The sequence below is a fragment of the Carcharodon carcharias genome, chromosome 8, assembly GCF_017639515.1.
Source record: "Carcharodon carcharias isolate sCarCar2 chromosome 8, sCarCar2.pri, whole genome shotgun sequence".
NCBI lineage: Eukaryota > Metazoa > Chordata > Chondrichthyes > Lamniformes > Lamnidae > Carcharodon > Carcharodon carcharias.
In genome coordinates, this window is record NC_054474.1 from 45,598,565 (window position 1) to 45,625,082 (window position 26,518).

The following is a 26,518-nucleotide window of genomic DNA, read 5'->3' on the forward strand; positions in this document are numbered from 1 at the left end:
GGACTCCCTGTAAAGCAAGAAAACAATTTAGTTCACAGCCGTTTTTGTAGCTGCCCATAACATAGTACATACCATTTGTGTCTGAAGAAGCACACAATTTATTCATACATTTCTCAAAACCAGTTTATATCCTACTACAAAAAAACTGTCCAAGATGCTTTTCTCCGTTTATCATTGCCTCCCTGAACCACCCTACCAAGATTACACAAAGCATCACAAACTGAAGGCACAAAGTCATAATCTGCTACTCAAGAGTACACAAAGGCAATTTTTAAATAGGTTACATTCACTACATCATTTTATCACCTTCAATAATTGCCTAAAAATTGATGTATGTATTTTGTAAAGAAAGTTTTAAAGAGACAGAAACTCTATCAAAACAGCTAAAGCAAGGAGCTTCGTCTTACTTTGCCAAATGTTTTATTGTTATTTCCAACATTGCTCTGTTCTTTTCCGGAAGCCGATGCACATATTTGTGAATCTCTGATAGTCTTGATTCTGGATGATCCAATTCTAGTAGAAATCGAAAACAGAATTAAAATACTTGTGGTTTTCCATTTAAAAATACTCTGATACCTATTTGCTACAGTAATAATTCTCAAGTTAATCTGATTTCAGTTAAAAAAGCCTAATAATGCAGAGTTCCTTTGAAACAACGAATTGGTCTTTTAGTTTGCCTAGTGCTATCAGCTTACATGGGTTTAATAAACCCACCTTGGTGGCTACATATGTCACCACAGATAGAAAATATAAAGAATATTAAAATAGTCTGTGGTATGCCAAGTTCCTGAAAGCCTTCCATACTTACATTAAAAAAGTTCAACAATTTAGGTATATGTTCAGAAATGCTTTTAAGCACTTTGAAAGGAGACCTAGAAATATCTCCTAGCAAACTGCATCGAGTTCCTCAGGGGATAGTACAGGCTGTGTTGATCAACCTGCTACACTGGTTTGCTTTCCACCTGAGGATGGGGAGGATAGGGTTTGCCAATTACAGGCAGCAGGCCAGAATAGTGCATATGTAGGCTTAGTAAATATTCAGGAGCTTTGCCAAATTAACTTTAAAGGAGTATTTATGAAGAATTTTCTCTCAGGCTATTATGTAGGTAGGATAGAGTCCATGTTAGGGCAGATTTTATCCAACGATGAATGGTTCTTTGGATGGTTTCTACGAAAATTCTAATATTTTCTTGAATCTCAAAAAATATCACAGCAAAAAAGCTCCAAATTTTCCTCCCTCCCTGAAACTTTACAACCCGCTCCCTAATTAAGCACTGACTATCTAGGTCAGTAATCAAAGTATACAGATCAGATTCAATTTCCAATTGTCTTATTTTTTTTTCAGCCAGGCAGAATGGAGTGCTCCTGTATTAGAAGCCCAGAGTGCTCCTGGATTAGAAGAGGGAAATCTGGAAAAGGTTTTCAGCCCTGATCACTAGCCTCAACCTGCTGCTGGACATGTCAGTGTGAGAATATTGAGTGAAGTCTGTTAAACTTCCTGAGTAATGGGTGAATAACCAAAGCAGAATTTGATGGCCTATTTAGAAACATAGAAACTAGGAGCAGAAGTAGGTAATTCGGCCCTTCGAGACTGCTCCACCATCCATTATGATCATGGCTGATCATCCAACTCAATAGCCTGTTCCCGCTTTCTCCCCATACCCTTTGATCACTTTCGCCCCAAGCGCTATATCTAACTCCTTCTTGAAAACATACAATATTTTGGTCTCAACTACTTTCTGTGGTAACGAATTCTACAGGCTCACCACTCTCTGGGTGAAGAAATTTCTCCTCATCTCTACTCCATATCCTCAGACTGTGACCTCCTGATTCTGGACTCTCCCACCATCGGGAACATCCTTCCTGCATCAACCCTGTCTAGTCCTGTTAGAATTTTATAGGTTTCTATGAGATCCCCCATCATTCTTCTGAACTCCATCGAATATAATCCTAATCGACTCAATCTCTCCTCATATGTCAGTCCTGCCATCCCAGGAATCAGTATGGTAAACCTTCGCTGCACTCCCTCTATAGCAAGTACATCCTTCCTCAGATAAGGAGACCAAAACGGCACACAATATTCCAGGTGTGGTCTCACCAAGGCCCTGTACAATTGCAGCAAGACATCCTTGTTCCTGTACTTGAATCCTTTGGCTATGAAGGCCAACATACCATTTGTCTTCTGAAGCTGCACCTGCATGCTTCAGCAACTGGTGTACAGGGACACCCAGGGTCTCTCTCGTTGCACATTCCCCTCGCTCAATTTATAGCCCTTCAGATAATAATCTGCCTTTCTGTTTTTGATACCAAAATGGATAACCTCACATTTATCCACATTATACTGCATCTGCCATGCATTTGCCCACTCACTCAGCTTGTCCAAATCACACTGAAGCATCTCTGCATCCTCCTCACAGCTCACCCTCCCACGCAGCTTTGTGTCATCTGCAAATTTGGAGATATTACATTTAATTCCCTCATCTAAATCATTCATATATATTGTGAATAACTGGGGTCCCAGCACCGATCCCTGCGGTACCCCACTAGCCACTGCCTGCCATTCGGAAAAAGACCTGTTTATTCCTACTCTTTGTTTCCTGTCTGCCAACCAGTTTTCTATCCATCTCAATACACTACACTACTCTCAATCCCATGCGCTTTAATTTTACACGACAATCTCTGTGGGACTTTGTCGAAAGACTTCTGAAAGTCCAAATAAACCACATCCACTGGCTCCCCCTCATCAACTCTACTAGTTATATTCTCGAAAAATTCCAGTAGATTTGTCAAGCATGATTTCCCTTTCATAAATCCAAGATGACTCTGTCCGATTCTGCCACTGTTTTCCACGTGCTCAGCTATTAAATCTTTTATAATGGACTCTAGAATTTTTCCCACTACTGACATCAGGCTGACTGGTCTATAATTCCATATTTTATCTCTGCCTCCCTTTTTAAATAGTGGGGTTTCATTAGCTATCCTCCAATCTGTAGCAACTGTTCCAGAGTCTATAGAATCTTGGAAGATGACCACCAATGCATCCACTATTTCTAGGGCCACTTCCTTAAGTACTCTGGGATGTAGATTATCAGGCCCTGGGGATTTATTGGCCTTCAATCCCAGCAATTTTCCCAACACCATTTCCCTACTAATACTGATTTCTTTCAGTTCCTCCCTCTCACTAAACCCTGTGTTCCCCAACATTTCTGGTATGTTATTAGTGTCCTCCGTTGTGAAGACAGAACCAAAGTATGTATTTAGCTGGTCAGCCATTTCTTTGATCTCCATTATAAATTCCCCTGTTTCTGACTGTAAGGGACTTACATTTGCCTTCACCAATCCTTATCTCTTCACATACCTATAGAAACTTTTACAGCCAGTTTTTATGTTCCCTGTAAGCTTACTCTTGTACTCTATTTTCCCCTTCTTAATCAATCCCTTGGCCCTCCTTTGCTGAATTATAAACTGCTCCCAATCCTTTAAAGAAGCAAAATTAATAGTCCAACAGGAGTTTCCATTCTACGTATTCTTCTTGTGCTAAACACAAACAATTCCTGTTTATCTAGCTACTAACACTGTCCGTTTTACTAACTCTATGCTGTTCCATTAATCTAGTAGAGTAAGATTCTGCACTTACTGGCTGCTTTGATAAAGTTGTGTTGTAATTGGAATGTCATCAGTGGAGCTGGAAGCACCCTAAACAAAAATGTGAAATGTCATAAAGCTAATATTGAACAGAAAGATTTTGATTTTACAATTGATTCATATACAACAGATGTAGTAGCACAATGATTATGTTATAAAATTAGCAACCCAGAGGCCTGGACATAGCAGTTTGAGAATTTGAACTCAGTAAAGAGAACAGGAAATAAAAATAGCTTGCATCAGTAAAAGTTAAAACTCAAGTGGGTCCTTTATGGATAGAAATCTGCTATCCTTACCTAGTCTGGTCCATGGGCAGAATCTTTGGCTCAGCGAGCAGGGGCGGGGCCCACTCACTGAGGAGTAAAATGACACGGGGTGATGTTGGGTGCACGTCCTGACGTCACCGCACATCATTTAGATTTTCAGTTCGGTGTGGCGCAGCTGACTCAGCTGTGCGCCTGCCAAATTGTCAAAGGCCTAGTAAGGCATGTTAAAAAGCAATTAAGGTAATCAGCTGAGCTGCCTGTCCAACTTTAAGGTTGGTGAGCAGGTGAAAAGCCCAGGCGGCCTTCGCATTTTTCATGGAACCTCATCCACGGACACAATGAGGTTTCACGAATGATTTAAAATTTTCTGAAAATTTTTTATTATTAATGCACATGTCCCAGCTCATGTGACAGTTTCACATGAGGGGATATGTCATAAAAAATTTTTCAACACTTTATTAAACTGTTTAAACTTAAAACTAATCTCCCTGAGGCACAGAGGTGCCTCAAGGAGATTTCTGCGCTCTTTCACGCACATGAGCGAAAGATCATACTCCTGACTCAGGCAACCTCCCACCACCAGCACAGGGAGAGCACAGCGCTTCCGGGTGTGCGTCACGCTGGATGGGCCTTAATGGCCTGCCCACGTAAAATGGCTGTGCGCCCACACCCGCACAACCCAACCGATGGGAGAAAATTCTCCCCTATGTGTGACTCCAGATCAATTGGAATAATTCTCAAAGTTTTTTTGAAGCGGTCTACCAAGCAACTCAACTCACTGAATCTTAAAATGATAAAAGCACAGGAGGCCATTCAACCCATTGAACTGCTACTAAAATGGTTCAAGAATGCAGCCCATCACCTGCTTCTCAGGGCAACTAAATACAGGGAATAACTGCCAGCAATGTCCACATTCAGTGATGAATAAAACAAGTTATTTAAAAACTGGCAAGACTTTTAATGATGTGACATTCATAAGCTCATGAAAATAGTGCCAAATGCTCAAAACTGAATGTTGCAGTGTGATGGATTATACATATTCGCCAACTATTCTCCCTTTCACTTTATGGAACCAGTTCAAGGTGAAAGCAGTGCAAATTATTACAAGTCCTTACTCTCAGAATACAAGAATAAAAGGTATTAAGAATAATAATTTAATGGTGGCTCCAAATTTAGCCCCCACTTGGGCTCAAAGGCTGGTGATTGCATATAACAGTTCTCCTGTCTGAAGCTATTCCAATTTCACATCAACTGTAGGACAACTTGTGCTAAACTAGCTGGGGTCCTTAGTTACTACTGAGACTAAGCAGAGCTGCAGACTTCCTTATATTGAGCTGGTTGTCCAGTGGAACAAAGGTGATATCTTGATCATGCTGTATCCTGGGGTGTTCGTGTTTTTCTGCTCTCGTGACACCTGATAAAGCTCCTAATAACTTCAACCCTGGTCTTAATTTTCAGCTCACATTCATCCCTTAATCACTTCCTCAGACAGCCAAAACTGGAACGGACATTCCTGAAATGATGACATATGAAAGGATATGTAAATTCCCTGGGTTAATTTCAGCACTATCCCTTCAAACAGCAACAGTGGTCTATAAAATAAATAGATGCTGTTTAGAACATAACTTCAGTCTTCATACTAAAAATGCTATGGAAAGAAAAATAACTTGCAGTTATATAGTGCTTTCCATGACCTTAAGAAGTCTAAAGCACTTTAGAGCAATGAAGTTCTATTGAAATGTAGACATGACTGTAAGGTTGGGAGATGTGGCACCCAATCTGTACAGGGCAAGGTCTCAAACAACAATGTGATTATAGTTAGATCATCAGTTTAAGTGATATTTGACGACGGATCGACAATGGCCATGGTACCATGAAAACACCCTGCACTTGTTAAAATAGCTCTGCGGGTTCTTCTACATCCAACTGAGACAGTAGACAGGACCCAATTGGTTTAAAAGAAAAATGGCACTGATGGTGCCATTGATGCACTGAAGTGTATGTTGAAGTAAATAATATGTTGAAGTCTCTGGAGCTGGGAATTAATCCAAATCCTTCTGACTCAGATGCAAGAGTGTGACCACTGAGCCAAGTCCTTGGTTTCAGATACATGAAATTCTAGAGATCTTCTAAATTATGTGCCAAGACAGCACAGATTGTGATCTTAAAAGCAGGATCTCATGAACAATGATTTCTTTAATTTTAGTCTCAATTCCTGTCGATCTCAAATTGCAGCCTTCAGCATGGCAGAGAAGCAGCCAAATGGAATCTTCATTTAATGCTACCAAAAAGGAGAAAGAATCAAACACAATCCCATTTGCTACATTCAACTAGTAACTAAACATGGCAGGTGTTACCACAATGCCTTTCTACTAACAGTGTCACAGGTTTGTCAGATGATTGAATACTTCTCCTACATTTGTACTGCAACAAAAATTATGTTCACAGTGCTTCCCTTGAATCAAAATCCACATTTCACTTCAGGAACAATAAACTGAGGTGATCTTATACAGATGATTCAAGAGGATCCCAAAGTTGTTCCCAACAGACAGACAGAAGGGAAATGTAGAAGTTTCCACAATCAGAATGGTCACTCAAACATTTGTACAATGTATAAATTTGTATGAAGTCTGGGGAGTGGTTGGCTGGATGCGAGTAGAAGGCTACTGCAGCAAGAAGCTGGGAGAGGGCGAAGGGATATTGTTTGGGGGTGTGTGGGGTAGGGGGGTGTGGAGTGGCGAAGGGGGATATGGGAGTGGACAATTGTTGGGTCATAAGTAACTCATGTCCCTGCAATCACATACATGCCTGCGTATGACCATGCACAAACCATGCTAATGTTTCACAGCAGATTCTGGCCTCCAATCATCTTGGAACCCCTTTGCCATTGGAGCAAGGCCTCACTCTGTCAAGACCATGTGGTGGTTGGCGTGCAACGTTAAAAACAAAAAAAATCACACAATCTTCCACTCATCAAAATGAAGTTGAGACCTGGAATGCCACAGCCCTCACAGATAACCTCAACAAGTGGCAGACCTGAGCACCGCACTACCATCATAGCTCAGGAACTCAGGCACCTCAACATCGACATTTTTGCCCTAAGTGAGACATGACGTGCAGAAGGAGGCCAACTGAAGAAGCAAGGCGTTGGGCAACTTTTTCTGGAAGGGACTTCCAGAAGAGTAACAATGCCTCCATGGGGCAGGTTTGGCCATCAAAAAATAGCTTGTCTGATACCTCAGCGACTCCCTGAATGGGTTAAACAAGCACCTCATTACTGCCTGGTTCACCCTAATGAGGAATCAGCATGCCACTGTCATCAGCACATGCATGAGACAATAGATGAGGCCAAGGAAGGACTGTACACTGACCATAAGCAATCCCTAGCCAGAGTCCCAACAGGTGACAAACTGATCCTCCTCAGGTTTCAACGTCAAAAGTTGGGAAGAATATGAATCTCTGGAAGGGTGTGACTGGCAAAGCAGGTGTGAGAAAAGCAGATTCCAATTGGACCCTCCTCTTAATATAGCTAACACCCTGTTATGCCAGCGAGACAAGCACAAGACCTCCTGGCAACACCCACGGTCCAAACACTGGCACCTGAAAGACTATGTCATTATTCGAGCAAGGGGCCACAGAGATGGCCACATCACCCGTGCCATGACAGTTACTGACAACTGCTAGACCAATCTCTGCCTCACCAAGCTACCATCTCCATGAGCCTGGCCCCCAAACAACAAAGGCAACAGAAGCAATGCCACAAGACAACTGAATATTCAAGGCCTTGAAGATCCCCCTGAGACTGCCCTTCTCAGTCAGCGCCTCACTGCCAATCTCTCAGCTTCCTGCCACCAGGAATTATAGTGTACCCACAGTGCCTGGTTGACTCCAATGTCCACCATAACAAGCAACTTCAAAGAGCACCTTGGCCTCTCTACCAGGAAACATTGTGACTGGTTTGACAAAAATGACCAAGTGATACAGTACCTAATTGAGCATAAGCACAAAGTTTTGCAAACCGGAAACTTCAAGAGAAACGCAGTGGTCCTACAGGTGTCTGAGGGCAACATACAGCATAAAACCTACGACATAAAGAATGAATGGTAGTTAGAAAGAGTGCGGGCGATCTAACAACTCTCAGACACCAAAGACGTGCAGTTTCTTCAGCACTGTCAAAATGATGTCAATTAGAGTCTGTACTCCCGTTGATGGAATGCGATGAATGCTATCCCCAGGGATCTGTACAGGGCCTCAGCTTCTCAATAAATTCATCAATGACACATGAAGGGATAGAGTTGCAAATGGATGTTGATAGATTGAGTGAGTGAAAAAAGCTGGGCAGATGGGGTTCACTCTACATGAAGTATGAGGTAATTTACCTTAGACCTAGGAAAGATAAATGAAAGTTTAAATATTGCTGAAAAGGGACATGCTGCCGAAGCTTTTCATTTTGCCCTCATCAGGACAAATGGCAGAATGCCAAACTTCAAACAGTCACAACAATTTATACTACAGAAGAAAAGGGTGCTGATTGATTGGCAAGTTGATTCTGATTGACCGAGGCGTCATGTTAGGAAATAGAGTTAAGTAAGTCATATTTGTATGTGTGTGTGTTAGGAATGAGTTTTAGCTTTAATGTTTAAGTTTAATTTGTATTTCTGTATTTGTGTGATACGGTCAAGTTGAGCTGTAGTTTCACTTTAAAAGGTGCCTGCATATCTAATGAGAGTTTTATGACTGTTGCAGCTAAGCTAAACAAACAAGAATAGACAAACTGGGCTGCTGCCGAGCAACAGGGGTCCAGAGAGGCAGGTCCCTCCCACAGACACACAGAAGAAGCTAGAAGCAGCAGTTTGATTTGGAAGCTGTTTAAGTTCAGTTGGTTTTGAAGACAGCTATCAAGCAGAAACAACCTAGAAGGTACAGATAGCCAGTTCCAAGCTAAAGTTGGTTGAAAGTAGCTGCCAGAGAGAGACTGGAGCAAAAGGAACAGATAGCCAGTCCCAAGCCAAAGAAGAAAGTCCCCAAAAATCGAGGGAAGTGGAACAGGAGAAAGTCCCAAGCAGACCTTCTATTCAAAGGAAGGACAGGAACCTGGAAAAGATCCTGTTAGGTGAAGTTAAGAGTGAAAGGCAGAGAGAAAGGCTTCAAGCTTCAGATTTAAAGAGACAAAAGCTGTAGAAAGCAGGTTTGAAGCAAGAATAGCTTGCAAGAGGCTAGAAGGTCCAAAAAGACAACTGAGGATCTGTAACTCTTTGCTATGGGAACGTGAAGCTGTGGTGTACTGTCGACAGCTGAGTCGGTGAGTGTGTGCATGTGGAAGATATCTTGAATGCATCTGGTGACCCAGCAGAGAGGAACTTTAGAAGGAAAGTCCAAAACCCTAGAGGTGGACCCTTCGGGAAGGCGTCTGAGAGAAAGCGCGATTTGGGAGAAGATTCCAAAGCGAGTTCTTGAAGAGTGGAGATTGGAAACCCTTGTGTGGAAGATGACATTCAGTGAGACTGGTTGGCTCATGGTGTGACAAGTGTCTGGGGGGAGCTGATGAGAGATCCATAGCATCTGGTTGAGGTGGCATCTGTCACTTGCTTTCAGAGTGTGTTGTGTCTGACCACAGGTTGTCTATTGGCTTACAATGACTGTGTACTTACTGTGAACATTAGAGTATAAGATAGGGGAGTATTTTTCCTATGGTGGGCAGGCTGGGTGGGAGCAGGCGCAGAGCCGATCGCTGCCCGGGAGCAGCTATGCACCACCAGTTAATGCAGGCAGGCCAGTAGCGCTGAACGCTACCTGTGCGGGAGGGGGGAGGAGGGAGAGTCGGGGCCTACGCTCTTTCACACATGTGAGCTAAAGAGCGCAGCAATCTCCCTGAGGCTCGGAGTTGTGTCAGGGAGATTGAATAGACAATAAAACTTTTTAATTAATAAAGTAAAAACTTATTTAAGCATGTCCCCTCATGTACAGTGTCACATTAGCTGGGAGATGTTTGTGCAGTTTGTAAAATTTATTTAATTATTTTATAAAACCTTCAGAAAACCTCATCCCATCCTTGGATGAGGTTTCCTGAAAAACGCGAAGGTCGCTTGGGCTCTTCGCCTGCCCGCCAATCTTAAGGTTGGACGGGCAACATTGTTAATAGGTTAAATTACTTTTTTAATGGCCTTAATAGGCTGTTGACAGTTTAGTGGGCATGCGCCCACTGAACGAAATATCAAAATGACGTGTGATAACGTTGGGTCACACGTCTGAGGTCACCGCATGTCATTTTATGCGCTGGCATATTGGGCCCGCCCCCACATGCCAACGGCAATATTGTGCCCACAGTTTTTGTAACTTACATTATCCTTACAAATCTGTATACGTCTGTAAAGGTACACTTGTGGACGAATGGGTATTGCAATATAGTTCATCTTGTTAAATAAATGTTTTATTCTTTTATTAAAAATTCATTAGCTGACTCCAGTGACTCTGTTCAGGGGCCACTCTCCATTTATCTAAACAAACATTAAAAGTTAGGACCTATCAAGCTGGGTTCCACTCTGGGATCATGCTTGTCCAAGAGTAACCTTAGCTGGGATCATAACAGTTGCAATGGAGAAAGCAACAGGGAACTACAGGTTTCCCAAGCTCCCAGGAAATATTTAAAAACCGCAAGGCTTGAACAAATCCTTTTTTTTGCAGAGAATGTGTCCCTGTGTATCAATATATGCCACAAACATAATTTGAGCCACGTTACGAGCTTAGATCAGGGCATTTCATAATGGTGATTAGTTCAATTTTTGTTCAGCAAGGATATTAAGGGATCAGGAGGAAAGGTGGATAAAATGGAGCTCAGTGAAACATCAGTCATGATCTAGTTAGATGGCATAACAGGATCAAGGGACTGAATAGCCCACTCCAGATACTATGTTCCTGGAACAATCTCTTATCTCTTAATAGATGAAAAATTATGAAGAGGTGGCTTGCAACGGTTGAGTAACTCTGCTACAATGCCAAGTGCCTTGTCATTGTTAGCTTGAGGGTGTTCTTTTTTATTTCAGTTAAAGTGATGGATAGATTCGGAGAACTTTTGAATTGGTTCCTGGGAAATTCTGGCTACAAAGACATTTATTACTGAAGGTCAATTGAGCAGTTAATTGAAATGTTCGACCTAATGTTCTAGTAGTTCCACTAGACTGCTTAACTGGGGAAAGCAGCACAATAAGCAATTGTTCCACACAAACGTCAGTGCATTGTAGAAGATATTCCTCGGAGATATGCTGGGCCTGTTCATAACCAGACCTCTTTTGCTTTCTTTTTTCACCACTTGTTCAATTTCTCCCAATTTAACCCACAATTTTTATACAATGTTTGTGTAGTGTTTCTTTATAATAGAACGGTCATTAATATAGTAACAGTAAGTAGCATATTCTCATCAAGAGTGTTGATGTTTGTTTTACTTCTGTCAAAGTAGTCCTGATGAAGATGATCAACATAGATTGTGGTTTTGGCCATAGATTCTTTTCATTCTACCTCCATTGGCATTTATTGGTAATGTGTTATTAACTGCCCATGTAATTACGTCAGATGACACCAAAATAGGTGGGAAAATAAGTTGCAATGAAGAAATAAGAAATTTACCAATTGATATGGACAGGTTAGGTGAATGGGCCAAAATCTGGCAGATGGAGTTTAATGTGGATAAGTGCGAGGTTATCCATTTTGGTCAGAAGAATAAAAAGGTGACTTATTATTTAAATGGAGAGAAACTTCAGAATGCTTCAGTGCAGAGGGATCTAGGTGTCCTCGTGCATGAATTGCTGAAAGCTAGAACGCAGGTACAGCAGGTAATAAGGAAGGCAAATGGAATTTTGGCATTTATTGTTAAAGGAATAGAGTATAAAAATAGGGAAGTGTTGCTGCAACTGTAGAAGGCATTGGTGAGACCGCACCTGGAGTACTGTGCACAGTTTTGTTCCCCTTACTTGAGGAAGTATGTAGTTGCATAGGAGGTGGTTCAGAGGTTCACTAGATTGACTCCAGGGATGCAGGGCTTGTCTATACTCGCTAGAGTTTAGAAGGATGAGAGGAGATCTAATTGAGGTATATAAGATGTTAAAGAGGATCGACAAAGTAGACGTGGAGCGGATGTTTCCCCTTGTAAGGCATTCTAGAACGAAAGGCCAGAGTTTTAGGCTAAGGGGTGACAGATTTAAATCAGAGCTGAGGAGGAATTACTTTTCTCAAAGGGTCGTGAATCTGTGGAATTCACTACCTCAGAGTGCAGTGGATGCTGGGACGCTGAATAAATTTAAGGAGAAGGTGGACAGATTTTTAATTAGTAACTGGTTGAAAGGTTACGGGAAGAGGGCGGGGAATTGGAGTTGAGGCCGAAATGAGATCAGCCATGATCGTATTGATTGGCGGGGCAGGCTCGAGGGGCTGAGTTGCCTACTTCTGCTCCTAGTTCTTACGTTCAATCCCTGACATAAAACAGGATTTCAGTTGGCACATATCTAGCTTTTGTTCAATCTTGGTAAGATTTTGACAATGATGGGTAATGACCAGATACAGTTTTGAACTGATCCTGATTAATATTTCATTTATAAAGATATAACAGTAGCATATAAGTGCAATTTGACATCATCTGTACTATTTCTATTTTTAAACCAGTGAATTATTCTGCTACTTAATAGCAGCAAGGAAAATGTTTCTGCACCAATTCGAAAGCATCCTGATGTAAAAACGTTTTATTTGTTAATATCCTCTAGTCACATTTTATGAAATGTTAAGAATTAGATTATTTTGCTGGGTATAAGTGTAAGCAAGTTTTTTTAAAAAATCAATGGACAGTGGCCAGTAAGTCACCATAGAGATGGACTCATTGCTCAGTGATTCATGATTCTTACAATGGATGAATTCCAGATTGTCATCACCTTACAATCTAGAGCTGCTTTTTACTCATCTGTCAGAGCACAGTTTTGGCTTAGCTAAGAAGCAGGAGCCAGAAACAAGCAGGAAAAGAATGGCAATTCAAATTCAGCCTTCAGGGTTCCCAGTATACACTGGACTAGCAGCAAATTGACAAGATTTAATACCAGCATATTGGTCTCCTTCCAGCCTGAAACATCCTCAGTCCCATCACAATTTTAGATCAGCTGAACAAAACAGATTAAATCATTTTTTTTAGTAAAACATACAAGTTGCAGGAGTCTTCCCCTGTGATTCACAACTGCCTGAAATGCACTGAAGCATTCCACTCACCAAACATTCTGTACTTAATTGCTCATCTTCCTGCTGCTCCGTCACACCAGTCTTCCGATTAAAATATAAGATTAGTTTAATTTTTTTATTTTAATCACAACAACATAGTTTCACACCAAGGCAGTGTTCAAGCTTCTGTACTTGTGGGCCTGGTTAAAAGGCACAATTTAAATGTAAGTTCTTATGGTCTTCAGCACCACATGAAATTATAATGTAATTTAGTATCTACAGCAGGATCATTACATATCTATGGTTTGTATACAAACAAATTCTGTGCATACAAACAGCAGGGAGATGCTTATCTGCAACACAAGGGATATATAGGATCCCCAAGCCTGGCAACCTAACCTCCGAAGCTCAGATAACTCAGTCCTACTTGTGCTTGTCATTGGCCTGTCCAGTGAATTATGAAGGCCTAGAGGCCAGATGGGGCTGTATTTTGTGCTGTTTCCTCATTGGGTGGTTGAATGCTAAATCAAAACTTCAAGACCTGATAGTATCAGCAATTTGTGATATATACAAATTAATGGGAAATGTAAATTAAACTTCAACTGTGATGGGCAAGGATTCACAGTACAAAGCTCTTTAGAACATACCCAACCACCTATGCTTGCAAAACTCAAAATACAGTGTCCAACATTAGATGTGATTCCGCGATTGGACAACATTTGCTAAACAATCCTGGGTCTTCCAAGAATTATGCTGACAACCAATTTATGATTATCAGTTGTGCTCGTAGTGTGGCGCACTTACACGTGCTAGAAGTCCTGTTCTTTGTAGACAGAAAGGACATATACACACGTTGTGCGTATTTTAACTAAGCAAAATAGGTGATAGTCATTTTCTGGTTCATTACCCAGGGGAATGCCTTGACTGGAGTCAACCTGCGTGGTTTGAATTTAAACAAAGTTTGGCAGCGAGCTGTCAATTATCAGGTGCATTCTCCATGGCATCTCCTCTACCAGAGTCCACTTGCCAACCAATCAGCACTCTTTTCTCATGAAGCATAAATTGTTGTACCCTTTACATTTGGTATTCTTGCAAATTATCCTGAAGAGTGCTAGATGAAAAGCTTCAACTACATGGGCTGAATTTTCTGCCTGCCAGGTGGGCAGGTCCGACCCAATCTCCGGCAGGCGGGGAGCCGACCCCCACCAGAGAAGTGGGCCCCGCCGCCATTTTATGTGGGGGGAGCCAATTAAGGCCCGCCCAGCGCGACGTCCAGTGGGAAGCGCTACACACTTCCTGTGCAGGCGGGGGGGATTCCCCAAAAGCGAGAGTGCGCTCTTTCCTGCATGCATAGTGCTGCCTCAGGGAGATTGCTTACACTTTTAAAGAGATTAAAAATAGAAAAAAAAAATTCCCTAACATGTCCCCCTCATGTGATAATGGCCAGAATTTTCCCGTTGGCAATTTGGGGGCGGGACCCGCTTGCCAACGGGAAAATGACGCGGGATGACGTCGGGAGGAACCCCCGATGTCATCCCAGTCCCTTAAAATTTTTAGGAAGGCGGGTGGACAGCGAAATCAGCTGTCTACCCGCCAACCTGTCAATGGCCAATTAAGGCCATTGACAGAGTAATTAAGATAATTAAAGGCCCTGCCCATCCAACCTTAAGGCTGGCGGGCAGACCAGGAGCCCCAGTGGGCACATGCACGAAAGAACGCACTTTGACAGATGGCAAATTCCTCCCAACCCGCACAGGAAGACCGCTGGGCTGGCCTTAATTGGCCTGCCCACTCAAAATGGCGGTGGGCCCCATTTCGGTGGCGGAGGTCAGCTGTCCGCCCGCCGCCAAGCCAGTGGGGCCTGCCCACCATCCGAGGGCGTAATTCTGTCCAATGTCACATGAGATGGGACATGTTCATAAATTACAGTAAAACTTTATTAAACTTTTTAGAACCCTGCATGAAACCTCATCCCGCCGGTGGATGAGGTTTCATGTTTTTTCTATTTGCCACCGGGGCTCCTGGCCTGCCCGCCAGCCTTAAGGTTGGATGGGCAGGTCCTTTAATTGTTTAAATGATTCTGTCAATGGCCTCAATTGGCCATTGACAGTTCGGGCGCACAGCTGATTTTGCTCTGCCCCCGCCTTCCTGAAAATTTAAATGGGGCGGGATGATGTCAGGGGTTCCGCAAAATTCTGCCCCATGTTTTTTTTCCAGCAATAAATAAAATATGTTAGTAATACAATATTGCACCTTTTACAAATGTCCTATCTCCTACACAATAATTAAAACCCTAAATAGATTTAACTAGCCAATCCTTATTACCAGTGATAGATTAATGTTTTGTTTGTTCGTGCAGAAAACCAATATCCAAAGCATAACTAACTCACTCCACAAAAATAATTTGGTTATCAATTTTTATACCACCAAGAACATTTCACATCTGTTTGCTACAGTATAGTTGAAGTCCCTGTAAAAGCAATGAAATTCTATCAACATTTAAAAGTAATTCTCAGGCCCAACAGCATGCAATGCTGATGTAGGCGTTCATACATTAACTTTGTACCTATCCATTGAGTTTATGCATCAAGTTTTTCAAGTCAAACAGATGGTCCATGTTTTGATATAATACAATCGATTTTGTGCATAACAAGTGTCTGCAAGTTATGCTATTCATAAAGCATATGAAAATTAATTAAATTGTCAACTTATTGCTATTTCTCCCAAATCAAAATGCGCCCAGCCATCCTTATCTTAACTTAAGGCACCTTCTTGTTCTATGGCTAATGCATAACTGACACTTCTACCTCTTAAAGAGGGTGTGAACTGTCAAGATTGAATGACTGCTTTAATATTTTTCACCATGTTTCACCAATCAGCTCTGAAGATCACAGAATTGTTGAAATATTTAGGTGATGAGAAACTGATAAAAACTTTAAATTTAGCAGTGTGCATCACATTAGTTTGCAAAATTCTACTGTGTCCGCTGCTCCATTCTTAGTATCATGCATGACAAAGAAGGAAACCAAGTGCATTTCCTAAAGCAAAACATCATAAAGAGAAACAGACAAGCTTTTTTTAATATATAGAATAGCAAGGTAACCAAAAATCTGGGCAAAGAACTATCCAGATATGAGAAACGAATTTCTCAAACTACCAAATAATATAACTACCTCCAATGATTCAGGATCAAACAGACACATCGTCATTTACCCGTCTTGTGCTACATTTGCAGCCACTTAATACATTTGTAACTTGTGATAAATATTTTCAACTCCCTCTCTTCGCTCCTCCCCGTAAAGACTTTCAAACTTTGAAAACTACTTTCAGAGAGTCTGAATGAAATCTATGTGCATATTTACTGATTTGTTAAAAGGAAATTAAGACCGTTTTCCCCTTAAGATCTTACCTCAGGTAATGTTTAAGTGTGCTGGTAATTGTCTTTATCTCCCATTCAGTTGAAGTCTCCAGGTCTACATCAGCTGCTCCTTTTAAATACAGGGAACACAACAATGTTAGAAAAGCAAAGGCCACTATACCAATAAGCCATTTTCTGCTAAGATTGAACCGTCACCCTTACCACATCATTCAATGCCTTTTCTCTGCTGCAATGTTCTTTGAACCTATTAAAACTGTAATTTCAATGGCCTTCCTTAGGAATTTATAGCTCCAGATTTTGCTGTCAAAATAATGCTAGCGATCAGTTATTCAAGTGTAAATGGTACAGCAACTTCAGGTAAGAGATAAGTGTGTAGTTAAATGCCAATACCCAAAAGTTGCTGACGGAGTTATGCTGCTACGCCTTTAAACTCGTAAAAAGGGATTTTTCTGCCTGCCTCACTATGAAATATAATGGCCGTTATGAATGGATTGTATTTTCATGGTAGATACAAAATAACAGAAAGTTAAGATAGTCATTACAAGTGCAAGTACTCTGTTAATAACAAGTGTTAATTGTTTCCAGCCCCCAATCTCTCTGGCTCTGAAAATTAACTAATAGTGCAATCTCATTCCTTAAAGCACTAATGATTGGAGAATTTAAATGTCAAACATAAAACTTTTATATTCTACTTTTCCTTTCCATCTTTAAATTTTCTTTCCCTCACTATTTCTCTTTCTCTGATTTGATATTGAATTCACTCAGTCTAATTAACATTCCCTTCTCCGTTGGTTTTCTATTAACTTCACATCTTTCAATCTGATTTATTAAAAAGAGATACATAGCTGCTTATTTTATTCATTCAGGTCCCAGATGCCCTGTTTCCCTTGCAATGCCGTTATCAGCTTGCATTTTCAGCAACCTACCACACACAACTTTGAAAAAGCTAAACGTGCAATGCTAAGGGCGGAATTGTCCATGCCCACTGGCGTCGGGTGTGTTTGGTGGCATGAATGGACAATATAGCGAGATGGCCTAAAATCGGTTTCGTGACATTGTGAAACCAGTTTGCAATCGTCTGCTCAACCCGATGATGGCTGGCCAGTTGTATAATCTCCTTCCTAATCCTCGCCATGGAGCAATCACTGGTGGAGGCACTCACTATTCCTTGCAATGTCACCGGTTTGGACCAGTCTCCCCATGGTTCAAGCTAACATTGCATCCTTGCAGTGCGGGTTAGGAGAATGCCTGCACCTGAGCTGAGAGCACATCATGCAGTCCAATGGGCAAAGTTGCTGCCAATCGGTCAGGTGGAGTGGGGCGGAGGAAGGGGGCTTTTGGGCAGCCATGCAGTGCACCTTTCTCTGGCCATCCAAGCGGTGGCCAGTACTCTTCGGGATGTGTTAAGAGGCCTTCAGACCTAACCAAGAGAGTTTCTTAGTACACTCATGCTAACCCACACGTCTCTTTCATCCTGCAAGAGGAACACGTCAGGATCATGGAGCCTGGTGAACTAGCTGCATGCCTCGTGGCGTTAAGAGTGAAGACGACAGAGAAGAGAGCGATGGAGGTGCCTGGCTGCACAGAGGGAGCAGCAGGACCCTCTGGAAGAAGGGGTGGCTGGGACTACCGAAAATGCCACCGAAGAGCCACTGCGAGCTGTCGCTGGTCGGCACCTAGCTAGACACAGGGTCTATAGTCGCCACCTCTCATTCCTGCAGATGACCAAGAACCAGTGCCACCGAAGACTGTGCATGTCTAGAGAACTGGTCGGTCACATCTGCCAGCTACTGCAAGATCTGGCGTGACATGAATATAGAAGGCATTCACTCCCAGTGGCTGTAAGAGTGACAGTGGCGCTCAATTTCTACGCCTGTGGCTCCTTTCAGGACTCCACAGGTGACCTCTGTGGAATATCACAAGCCTCCACCCACAAATGCATCCATGAGGACATTGATGCCATCTTCGCAAGGGCACACAACTTTGTGCATTTTGCCCGAGACCAGGACAGCCAGAATGCAAGACCGATTGGATTAACCCAGATCTCGGGTTTCTCACAGCTGTAGGGTGCCATCGACTGCACTCACTCTCAGATCTCTGTCGCCACACGTGGTCAACTATGTCAACGCAAGGGATTCCATTCACAGAATGTGCAGCTGGTGTGCAACTACTACAAACACATCCTACAGGTCTACGCACAGTTTTCAGGGAGTGTGCATGACTCCTACATTCACAGGTCACAGATCCTTGACGTCTTCTGGGTGCACAGAGGCTGCAGGAATGGCTCCTCAGGAACAGGGGTTTCCCACAGAGCACGTGGCCAATGACACCCATGTGGCAGCCTCAGGCTGCAGCAGATTGAAGACATAAATGAGGCTCATGCCGCCGCAGCTCGGTGGAGCAAATCATCGGGATGCTGAAAGTGAGGTTCTGGTGCCTGAGCCAGTCTGGTAAAGCACTACAATATCGTCAGAGGGTGTCACACATCATCGCCGCCTTCTGCGCCCTTAACAACCTGGTGCTGCAACAGGGAGAGGAACTGGCTGAGAAGGAAATGGAGGAGCTGGAGTTCTCCTCTGATGAGGAGGATATTGACGGGGATGAGGATGAGGAGGTCCTCGAAGGCAATGAAGGCTGTGATGAGACCCTCGCACTGGCCAGATGAGGGAAGCACGCCTAAGAGGCCCTCAGTGCCGCTAGATTTGTGGAGGATGATAATGCTATGCAGTGAGGAGACACCATAAGATCCTCACATTATATCTGTGAACATTTGTCTCCAGTCCGGCTTATGGCAGCGCACATATCCTCTGTGATAATATTCCTGTCATGGAGACTCAGTAGAGGCTCTAATAGTCACTCGATTGCATGCAGTGAGGACATTCCATAGATCTTCACATAGACTCTGAGAATGGCTGACTACTGTCTGGCAGAGGGCAGCTTCCTTGCGCTCTGTGATCAGGGTCGTACCATAGAGACGCAGCCAAGGAACTTTAAAATCTTCTGATTCTTTGTCCGCCTTCAGCACCTGACCCCTTCAGGTGCACAGCATCACTGGACACAGATGCTGAAGAGATGGGGCCAGCCGCACGTTAAAGGTGCTGAGAACAAAAAGAGAGAATGACGGAACTCTGCGACCATGACGTTCTGGCAACAATGACAAGCACCGTCGAGGTGCAGGCATCGGTAATGTGTCCAGGGACTGTGAGGCTGGACCACCACTTTGGTCTGAAGGCTGCACAAAGTATGGGGAAGAGGCGCTGGACTGAGACACCTGCCTTTAACTTGTGCAGAAAGGTTTCACATCTGAGTGACACGAACACTGCGCATCAGAACAAGGAACCATAGGCAGGGAGATATTCTTGGGAGTTCATTGACAATAATGAACATTATGTAAAGTGATTAACACCCATGCCCAGGCTGTGCAACTACACCTTCATAAAGGCTTGGCCTGAATAGCCAAGTGGTTATGGTACTGGGTTTGTAACCCCAAGATCAAGAGTTCAACTCTCACAATGGCAAACTATGAAACAATGTAACTTCATCTGAAACAGATGGAAATGGGTTTGTACTCGAAAGAGTTACACCTTCATAAAGGCTTGGCCTGAATAGCCAAGTGGTTATGGTACTGGGTTTGTAACCCCAAGATCAAGAGTTCAACTCTCACAATGGCAAACTATGAAACAATGTAACTTCATCTGAAACAGATGGAAATGGGTTTGTACTCAAAAGAGCTGATAGCAGTTGACCATGCACTCGAAAGAGCTACACCTTCATAAAGGCTTGGCCTGAATAGCCAAGTGGTTATGGTACTGGGTTTGTAACCCCAAGATCAAGAGTTCAAATCTCACAATGGCAAAACAATGTAACTTCATCTGAAACAGATGGAAACGGGTTTGTACTCGAAAGAGTTACACCTTCATAAAGGCCTAAATAGCCAAGTGGTTATGGTACTGGGCTTGTAACCCCAAGATCAAGAGTTCAAATCTCACAATGGCAAACTATGAAACAATGTAACTTCATCTGAAACAGATGGAAATGTGTTTGTGCTCTAAAGAGTTACAGGAAGTAACTGCAGATCTGAAAGTGCCTACGCACACAGGTGGCGACTTTCCGCCTTCAGACCCTGCAGTGATACCTCTATGTCGAGCCTCCTCCTAGATGGTGTGCCCTGACAACATATTTCTTCCGTCAGGTGCACGGCCTGAATTATGACGTGCAGCTCTTGTTTATAGAACAGAGGGGCCTCGGTGGCTCCTTGCAGGCGTTGCCCGTCTTTTACCAGGACCTGATCAAAGTCTGGAACATGGTCGCCTCGCGACACAGCTCTCCCCGGTCAGGAGAAACAGCTATCGTCAGAGAGCCGCTGCTCAGGAATCCGCCCCTCCGTCCCTTTCAGTGGTTGGCGGAGAGGAGGGCTGTGGCCGCAGGGGTGACTAGGATCGGGGACGTGCTGGGTGGCGGAGGACTGGGCTGGATGCTCCCGCAGGAGTTGGCGCGTCGCGCGTCTGTGAGTGTCCAGGTCGCAGCCGATGCCATCCAAGACCTGAGAACGATTGTGCTCGGACCCGATGTAATTTTAGGTCTTGAGGTGGCCCAGGTGCACAGTGGTCTTCCGTCTGAGGGGTTCCCCTGTTCGGACAGAATTCCACATTGGCCCCAAGCCCCGAACCCTCCCTCGGGTGCTAGTGCCCCGCAATATGAGCCGCCTCGGGGACATGCCCTCTGTGCCATTTGGCACAGCAAAGAGGAGCTTTTTGTACAGACTGCTGCTGCACACCTTCCATTTTCTCGCCCTTGTCCGCCGCCCGGACACGCCCTGGCGTGCCTTGTTGCTGTCCGGCGGCGGAGGCCTCCGATGGGAGGCCCCCTACGGAGGTGTCCTCCCCCTTTCTATCGGGGACCTGGGTTGGAGGGTGTTGCATGCAGCATCCCCCTATAATAGGAGGATGCATAGGTTCACGGACTCTCAGGACACATGCCCTTTTTGCGGTCTTGTGGAGTCCGTGGACCATGCATATAAAGGGTGTGGTAGGCTGCACTCCCTTTTTAGTTATTTGAAAAACCTTTCACTGATGTTTTGTTTGCACTTCAGCCCCACGCTCCTGATCTATGGGCACCCGGTGCGGAAGGGGGTCAGGAAGGAGGAGGACCTCCTCGTGAACCTGCTCCTGGGCCTGGCCAAGTTGGCCATTAACAGGTCCAGGCAGCGGGCGATCGACGGGGGAGTCCCGCCCGATTGTCTGTCCCTCTTCCGCGGCTACGTTCGCGGCCGGATGTCCCTGGAGAGGGAGCACGCGGTGTCTGCTGGCACTCTCGAGGCCTTCCGTGCCCGGTGGGCACTGCGGGGACTGGGGTGTTTTGTTGACCCCTTTAATCACATTTTGATTTAAAGTTTGTAAGTTTCCTTTAAACTTTGTTCTTGGTTTTACAGCTGAACTGAATTAGGGGCTGTGCCTGATTTATCCCAATTTTGTTAATTTGGTTTTATTGGTTTGAACTCGAAAGAGTTACACCTTCTTAACCAAGAGTTCAAATCTCACAATGGCAAACTATGAAACAATGTAACTTCATCTGAAACAGATGGAAACAGGTTTGTACTCGAAAGAGTTACACCTTCTTAACCAAGAGTTCAAATCTCACAATGGCAAACTATGAAACAATGTAACTTCATCTGAAACAGATGGAAACGGGTTTGTACTCGAAAGAGTTACACCTTCATAAAGGCCTAAATAGCCAAGTGGTTATGGTACTGGGTTTGTAAGCCCAGGATCAAGAGTTCAAATCTCACAATGGCAAACTATGAAACAATGTAACGTCATCTGAAACAGATGGAAACATGTTTGTACTCGAAAGAGTTACACCTTCATAAAGCTTGGCCTAAATAGCCAAGTGGTTATGGTACTGGGCTTGTAACCTCAAGATCAAGAGTTCAAATCTCACAATGGCAAACCATGAAAAAATGTAACTTCATCTGAAACAGATGGAAATGGGTTTGACTCGAAAGAGTTACACCTTCATAAAGCTTGGCCTAAATAGCCAAGTGGTTATGGTACTGGGTTTTTTAACCCCAAGATCAAGAGTTCAAATCTCACAATGGCAAACTATGAAACAATGTAACTTCATCTGAAACAGATGGAAGCGGGTTTGTACTCAAAAAGAGTTACATCTTCGCCGATGACGTGCTCCTTATGTTTAGTGACCCGGCTGACCTGCGGAGGATGCGCGAGTGCCAGGAGGTCTACTCTGCCGCTTCTTCTGCCAGGATCAACTGGGGTAAATGTTCTGGACTCCTGGTCGGTCAGTGGCAGATGGATCCCCTACCCGAGGAGCTCAGGCCTTTCACCTGGAGCAGGACCAGCCTCCTCTACCTGGGGGTCCATCTCTGCCCTGCTGAGGAATCCTGGCCGGCAAACTGGCAGGAACTGGAGACAAAAGTCACCGCTCGCCTGCGGCGCTGGACAGGACTGCTCCAAGTGCTATCATACCGAGGTCAAGTTCTGGTCATAAACCAGCTGTTGTGGTTTCGGCTGGTCACTTTGATCCCTCCCTCGGACTTTGTCACAAGAATCCAGAAATTGTTAGTCGATTTCTTCTGGGACAAAAGATTGCACTGGGTCGCTGCTGAGGTTCTGAGTCTCCCGCTTAGGGAGGGTGGTCAGGCGCTAGTGTGCCTACGCACACAGGTGGCGACTTTCCGCCTTCAGATCCTGCAGCGATACCTCTACGTTGAGCCTCCTCCTAGGTGGTGTGCCCTGACGACATATTTCTTCCGTCAGGTGCACGGCCTGAATTATGACGTGCAGCTCCTGTTTATAGAACAGAGGGGCCTCGGTGGCTCCTTGCAGGCATTGCCCGTCTTTTACCAGGACCTGATCAAAGTCTGGAATATGGTCACCTCGCGACGCAGCTCTCCCCCGTCAGGAGTAGCGGCTATCGTCAGAGAGCCGCTGCTCAGGAATCCGCCCCTCCGTCCCTTTCAGTGGTTGGTGGAGAGGAGGGCTGTGGCCACAGGGGTGACTAGGATCGGGGACGTGCTGGGTGGCGGAGGACTGGGCTGGATGCTCCCGCAGGAGTTGGCGTGTCGCGCGTCTGTGAGCGTCCAGGTCGCAGCCGATGCCATCCAAGACCTGAGAATGGTCGTGCTTGGACCCGATGTAATTTTAGGTCTTGAGGTGGCCCAGGTGCACAGTGGTCTTCCGTCTGATCGTTCCCCTGTTCGGACGGAATTCCACATTGGCCCCAAGCCCCGAACCCTCCCTCGGGTGTTGGTGCCCCGCAATATGAGCCGCCTCGGGGACATACTCTCCGTGCCTTTTGGCACGGCAAAGAGGAGCTTTTTGTACGGACTGCTGCTGCACACCTTCCATTTTCTCGCCCTTGTCCGCTGCCCGGACACGCCCTGGCGTGCCTTGTTACTGTCCGGCGGCGGAGGCCCCCGATGGGAGGCCCTCTACGGAGGTGTCCTCCCCCTTTCTATCAGGGACCTGGGTTGGAGGGTGTTGCATGCAGCATTCCCCTATAATAGGAGGATGCATAGGTTCACGGACTCTCAGGACACATGCCCTTTTTGCAGTCTTGTGGAGTCCGTGGACCATGCATATAAAGGGTGTGGTAGGCTGCACTCCCTTTTTAGTTATTTGAAAAACCTTTCACTGATGTTTTGTTTGCACTTCAGCCCCACGCTCCAGATCTATGGGCACCCGGTGCGGAAGAGGGTCGGGAAGGAGGAGGACCTCCTCGTGAACCTGCTCCTGGGCCTGGCCAAGTTGGCCATTAACAGGTCCAGGCAGCGGGCGATCGACGGGGGAGTCCCGCCCGATTGTTTATCCCTCTTCCGTGGCTACGTTCGCGGCCGGATGTCCCTGGAGAGGGAGCACGCGGTGTCTGCTGGCACTCTCGAGGCCTTCCGTGCCCGGTGGGCACCGCAGGGACTGGGGTGTTTTGTTGACCCCTTTAATCACATTTTGATTTAAAGTTTGTAAGTTTCCTTTAAACTTTGTTCTTGGTTTTACAGCTGACCTGACTTAGGGGCTGTGCCTGATTTATCCCAATATTGTTAATTTGGTTTTATTGGTTTTAACTCAAAAGAGTTACACTTTCATAAAGCTTGGCCTAAATAGCCAAGTGGTTATGGTACTGGGTTTGTAACCCTAAGATCAAGAGTTCAAATCTCACAATGGCAAACTATGAAACAATGTAACTTCATCTGAAACAGATAGAAACGGTTTGGCTTGGCCTAAATAGCCAAGTGGTTATGGTACTGGGTTTGTAACCCCAAGATCAAGAGTTCAAATCTCACAATGGCAAACTATGAAACAATGTAACTTCATCTGAAACAGATGGAAACGTGTTTGTACTCGAAAGAGTTACACCTTCATAAACTTCCTAACCCTACCGCTACGTCTTGGTGCTCCCTGAATATCCACAGCGGAGGTGGAGGCAGCCTGCTGACTGCTATGCCTCATCTGTGATGACTTTTACATGCATCCTCTGGAGGGTCACGACTTGGAGTGCCCTGGCCTGCTTTCGGGGGCCTGCTGTGTGGCAGTGGCACCCTCCTCAAGCTGCGGAGCTGCAAGTGGAGCTGCCGGGGTCACAGAAGAGGAATTCGAATGGGCTGTACACTCACAGAGCCATCTGGGTGGATGGGTGCTGTGCACCCGTTGATCCTCCTCCCTGCAGGTGCCCAAGGGCTCCTAGCTGACTCCATGAGGATAAGGGGAAGCTGGAGTGAGATAGAGCTGCCCTGCACCCCTCTCACGTACACATTGTTTGAGGCCAACTATGGCGTCAGTGATCGAGTTCAGCCCACACACCAAGGCAGGAGTGATGTCCTGGACCAAGGTCTCCATGACAACCGCCATCCTCCCAATATTGATCTCGGTGCATTGGCATGCCGGTGCTATCAGCTCAGTTTGAAGACAGATGGGCTCCTCAGATTGCAAAGCACGATGGAGGAGTGCAGCGGACATCCCTTCTTGATGTTCCCGAGCTTGCCTTTGCAGCTCCAGCAACTGAGACACGACCGAGTCCAAAACCTTGTCATCTGACTTGAATTCAGAAAATTTCTGGCCTCCAGCAGGCTTCTGAGTGCCAGGCAGCAGGCTTCAGAGTGCCAGGCACCTGGGAACTCCCTGCCGCCACCTGCTGTGGATCAGAAAATGCGATGTGCTCACCATATTGTGATCCCGAGGCTTCTCTAAAGCTAGGTTCCACCAAGGTGTGTGTCTCTGCACTGGTGGAGGGTGTGGGTGAATGCTGTGATGGGACTTCAAGTAGGGTGCCTTCAGATACCTCCAGAGGTTTCTTCAAGGCTTGACTGGAGGCCCTGAGTGGACTCCGTTGGCTGTTTGGCAGATGTGTCTACAAAAACAAGGAGAGATAATTAGCGCATGGCAGTATTCTGTGAAACAGAACCCATCAGTCACAGTATGGTTCTCTGATGGATGTTGCACTGCTGAATCCACTTGGTAGAGCACCGCCAATCTCACCGTCAACACAGGAATGGTCCAGATCTTCGCCAGCCTGCTGGATGCCAAGGTCCGTGAGGACCTTGATTTCAGTCGTTCCTTTACCGGCAAGCGACCTCTCCCTCTTGTTGCGTGCCAGCTTGTCCTACATAAATGGAGATGGAGAGAGTCTAAGCAGGATGCCTGCCAGGCCAGATGATAAATATGCCTGGCATGTGTGGGTGGGTGAGTGGTTCCATGAACGGGATGAGGACAATGAAGGTTTATGTGAAAGAGTGAATGGTCTCTTGAACTGGCAGTGAGTGGGGGCTCTATGGATGTGTGATGGGTTTGAAAGTGAGAGAGTTGAGAGTGATGAGAAGAGTGAATTACCTTGGCGGAACAGAGGAGACCATTCACCCTCTTGCGGCACTGGGAGGCTTGCCCTCTTTTGCAGGGTGTTGGCGCTGACCACCGCTGCCACTCCTCCCGGATTGATGATGTTGCTGCTCATCCTGCGGCCAGAGCGGGGGTGGAGGACATCCCAGAGAGCCTCCAATACGTCCAAGTGGCGTTGAGGGTCG

The 26,518-nt window shown here is 45.0% G+C and overlaps 1 protein-coding gene across 5 annotated transcripts in view; it reads right to left on the reverse strand.

Moving 5' to 3' along the window:
- LOC121281050 (rho GTPase-activating protein 26-like) overlaps positions 1-26,518 on the reverse strand; it is a 256,436-nt gene that overhangs the window by 62,314 nt on the left and 167,604 nt on the right. For all 5 annotated transcript variants that reach the window (XM_041193653.1, XM_041193651.1, XM_041193652.1 and 2 more), the window contains exons 15-17: positions 16,516-16,594; positions 3,638-3,696; positions 408-513 (exon numbers count right to left, since the gene is read on the reverse strand). In XM_041193653.1, coding sequence (XP_041049587.1) covers positions 408-513; positions 3,638-3,696; positions 16,516-16,594 — 244 coding nt within the window. The remainder of the gene's footprint in view (positions 1-407; positions 514-3,637; positions 3,697-16,515; positions 16,595-26,518) is intronic.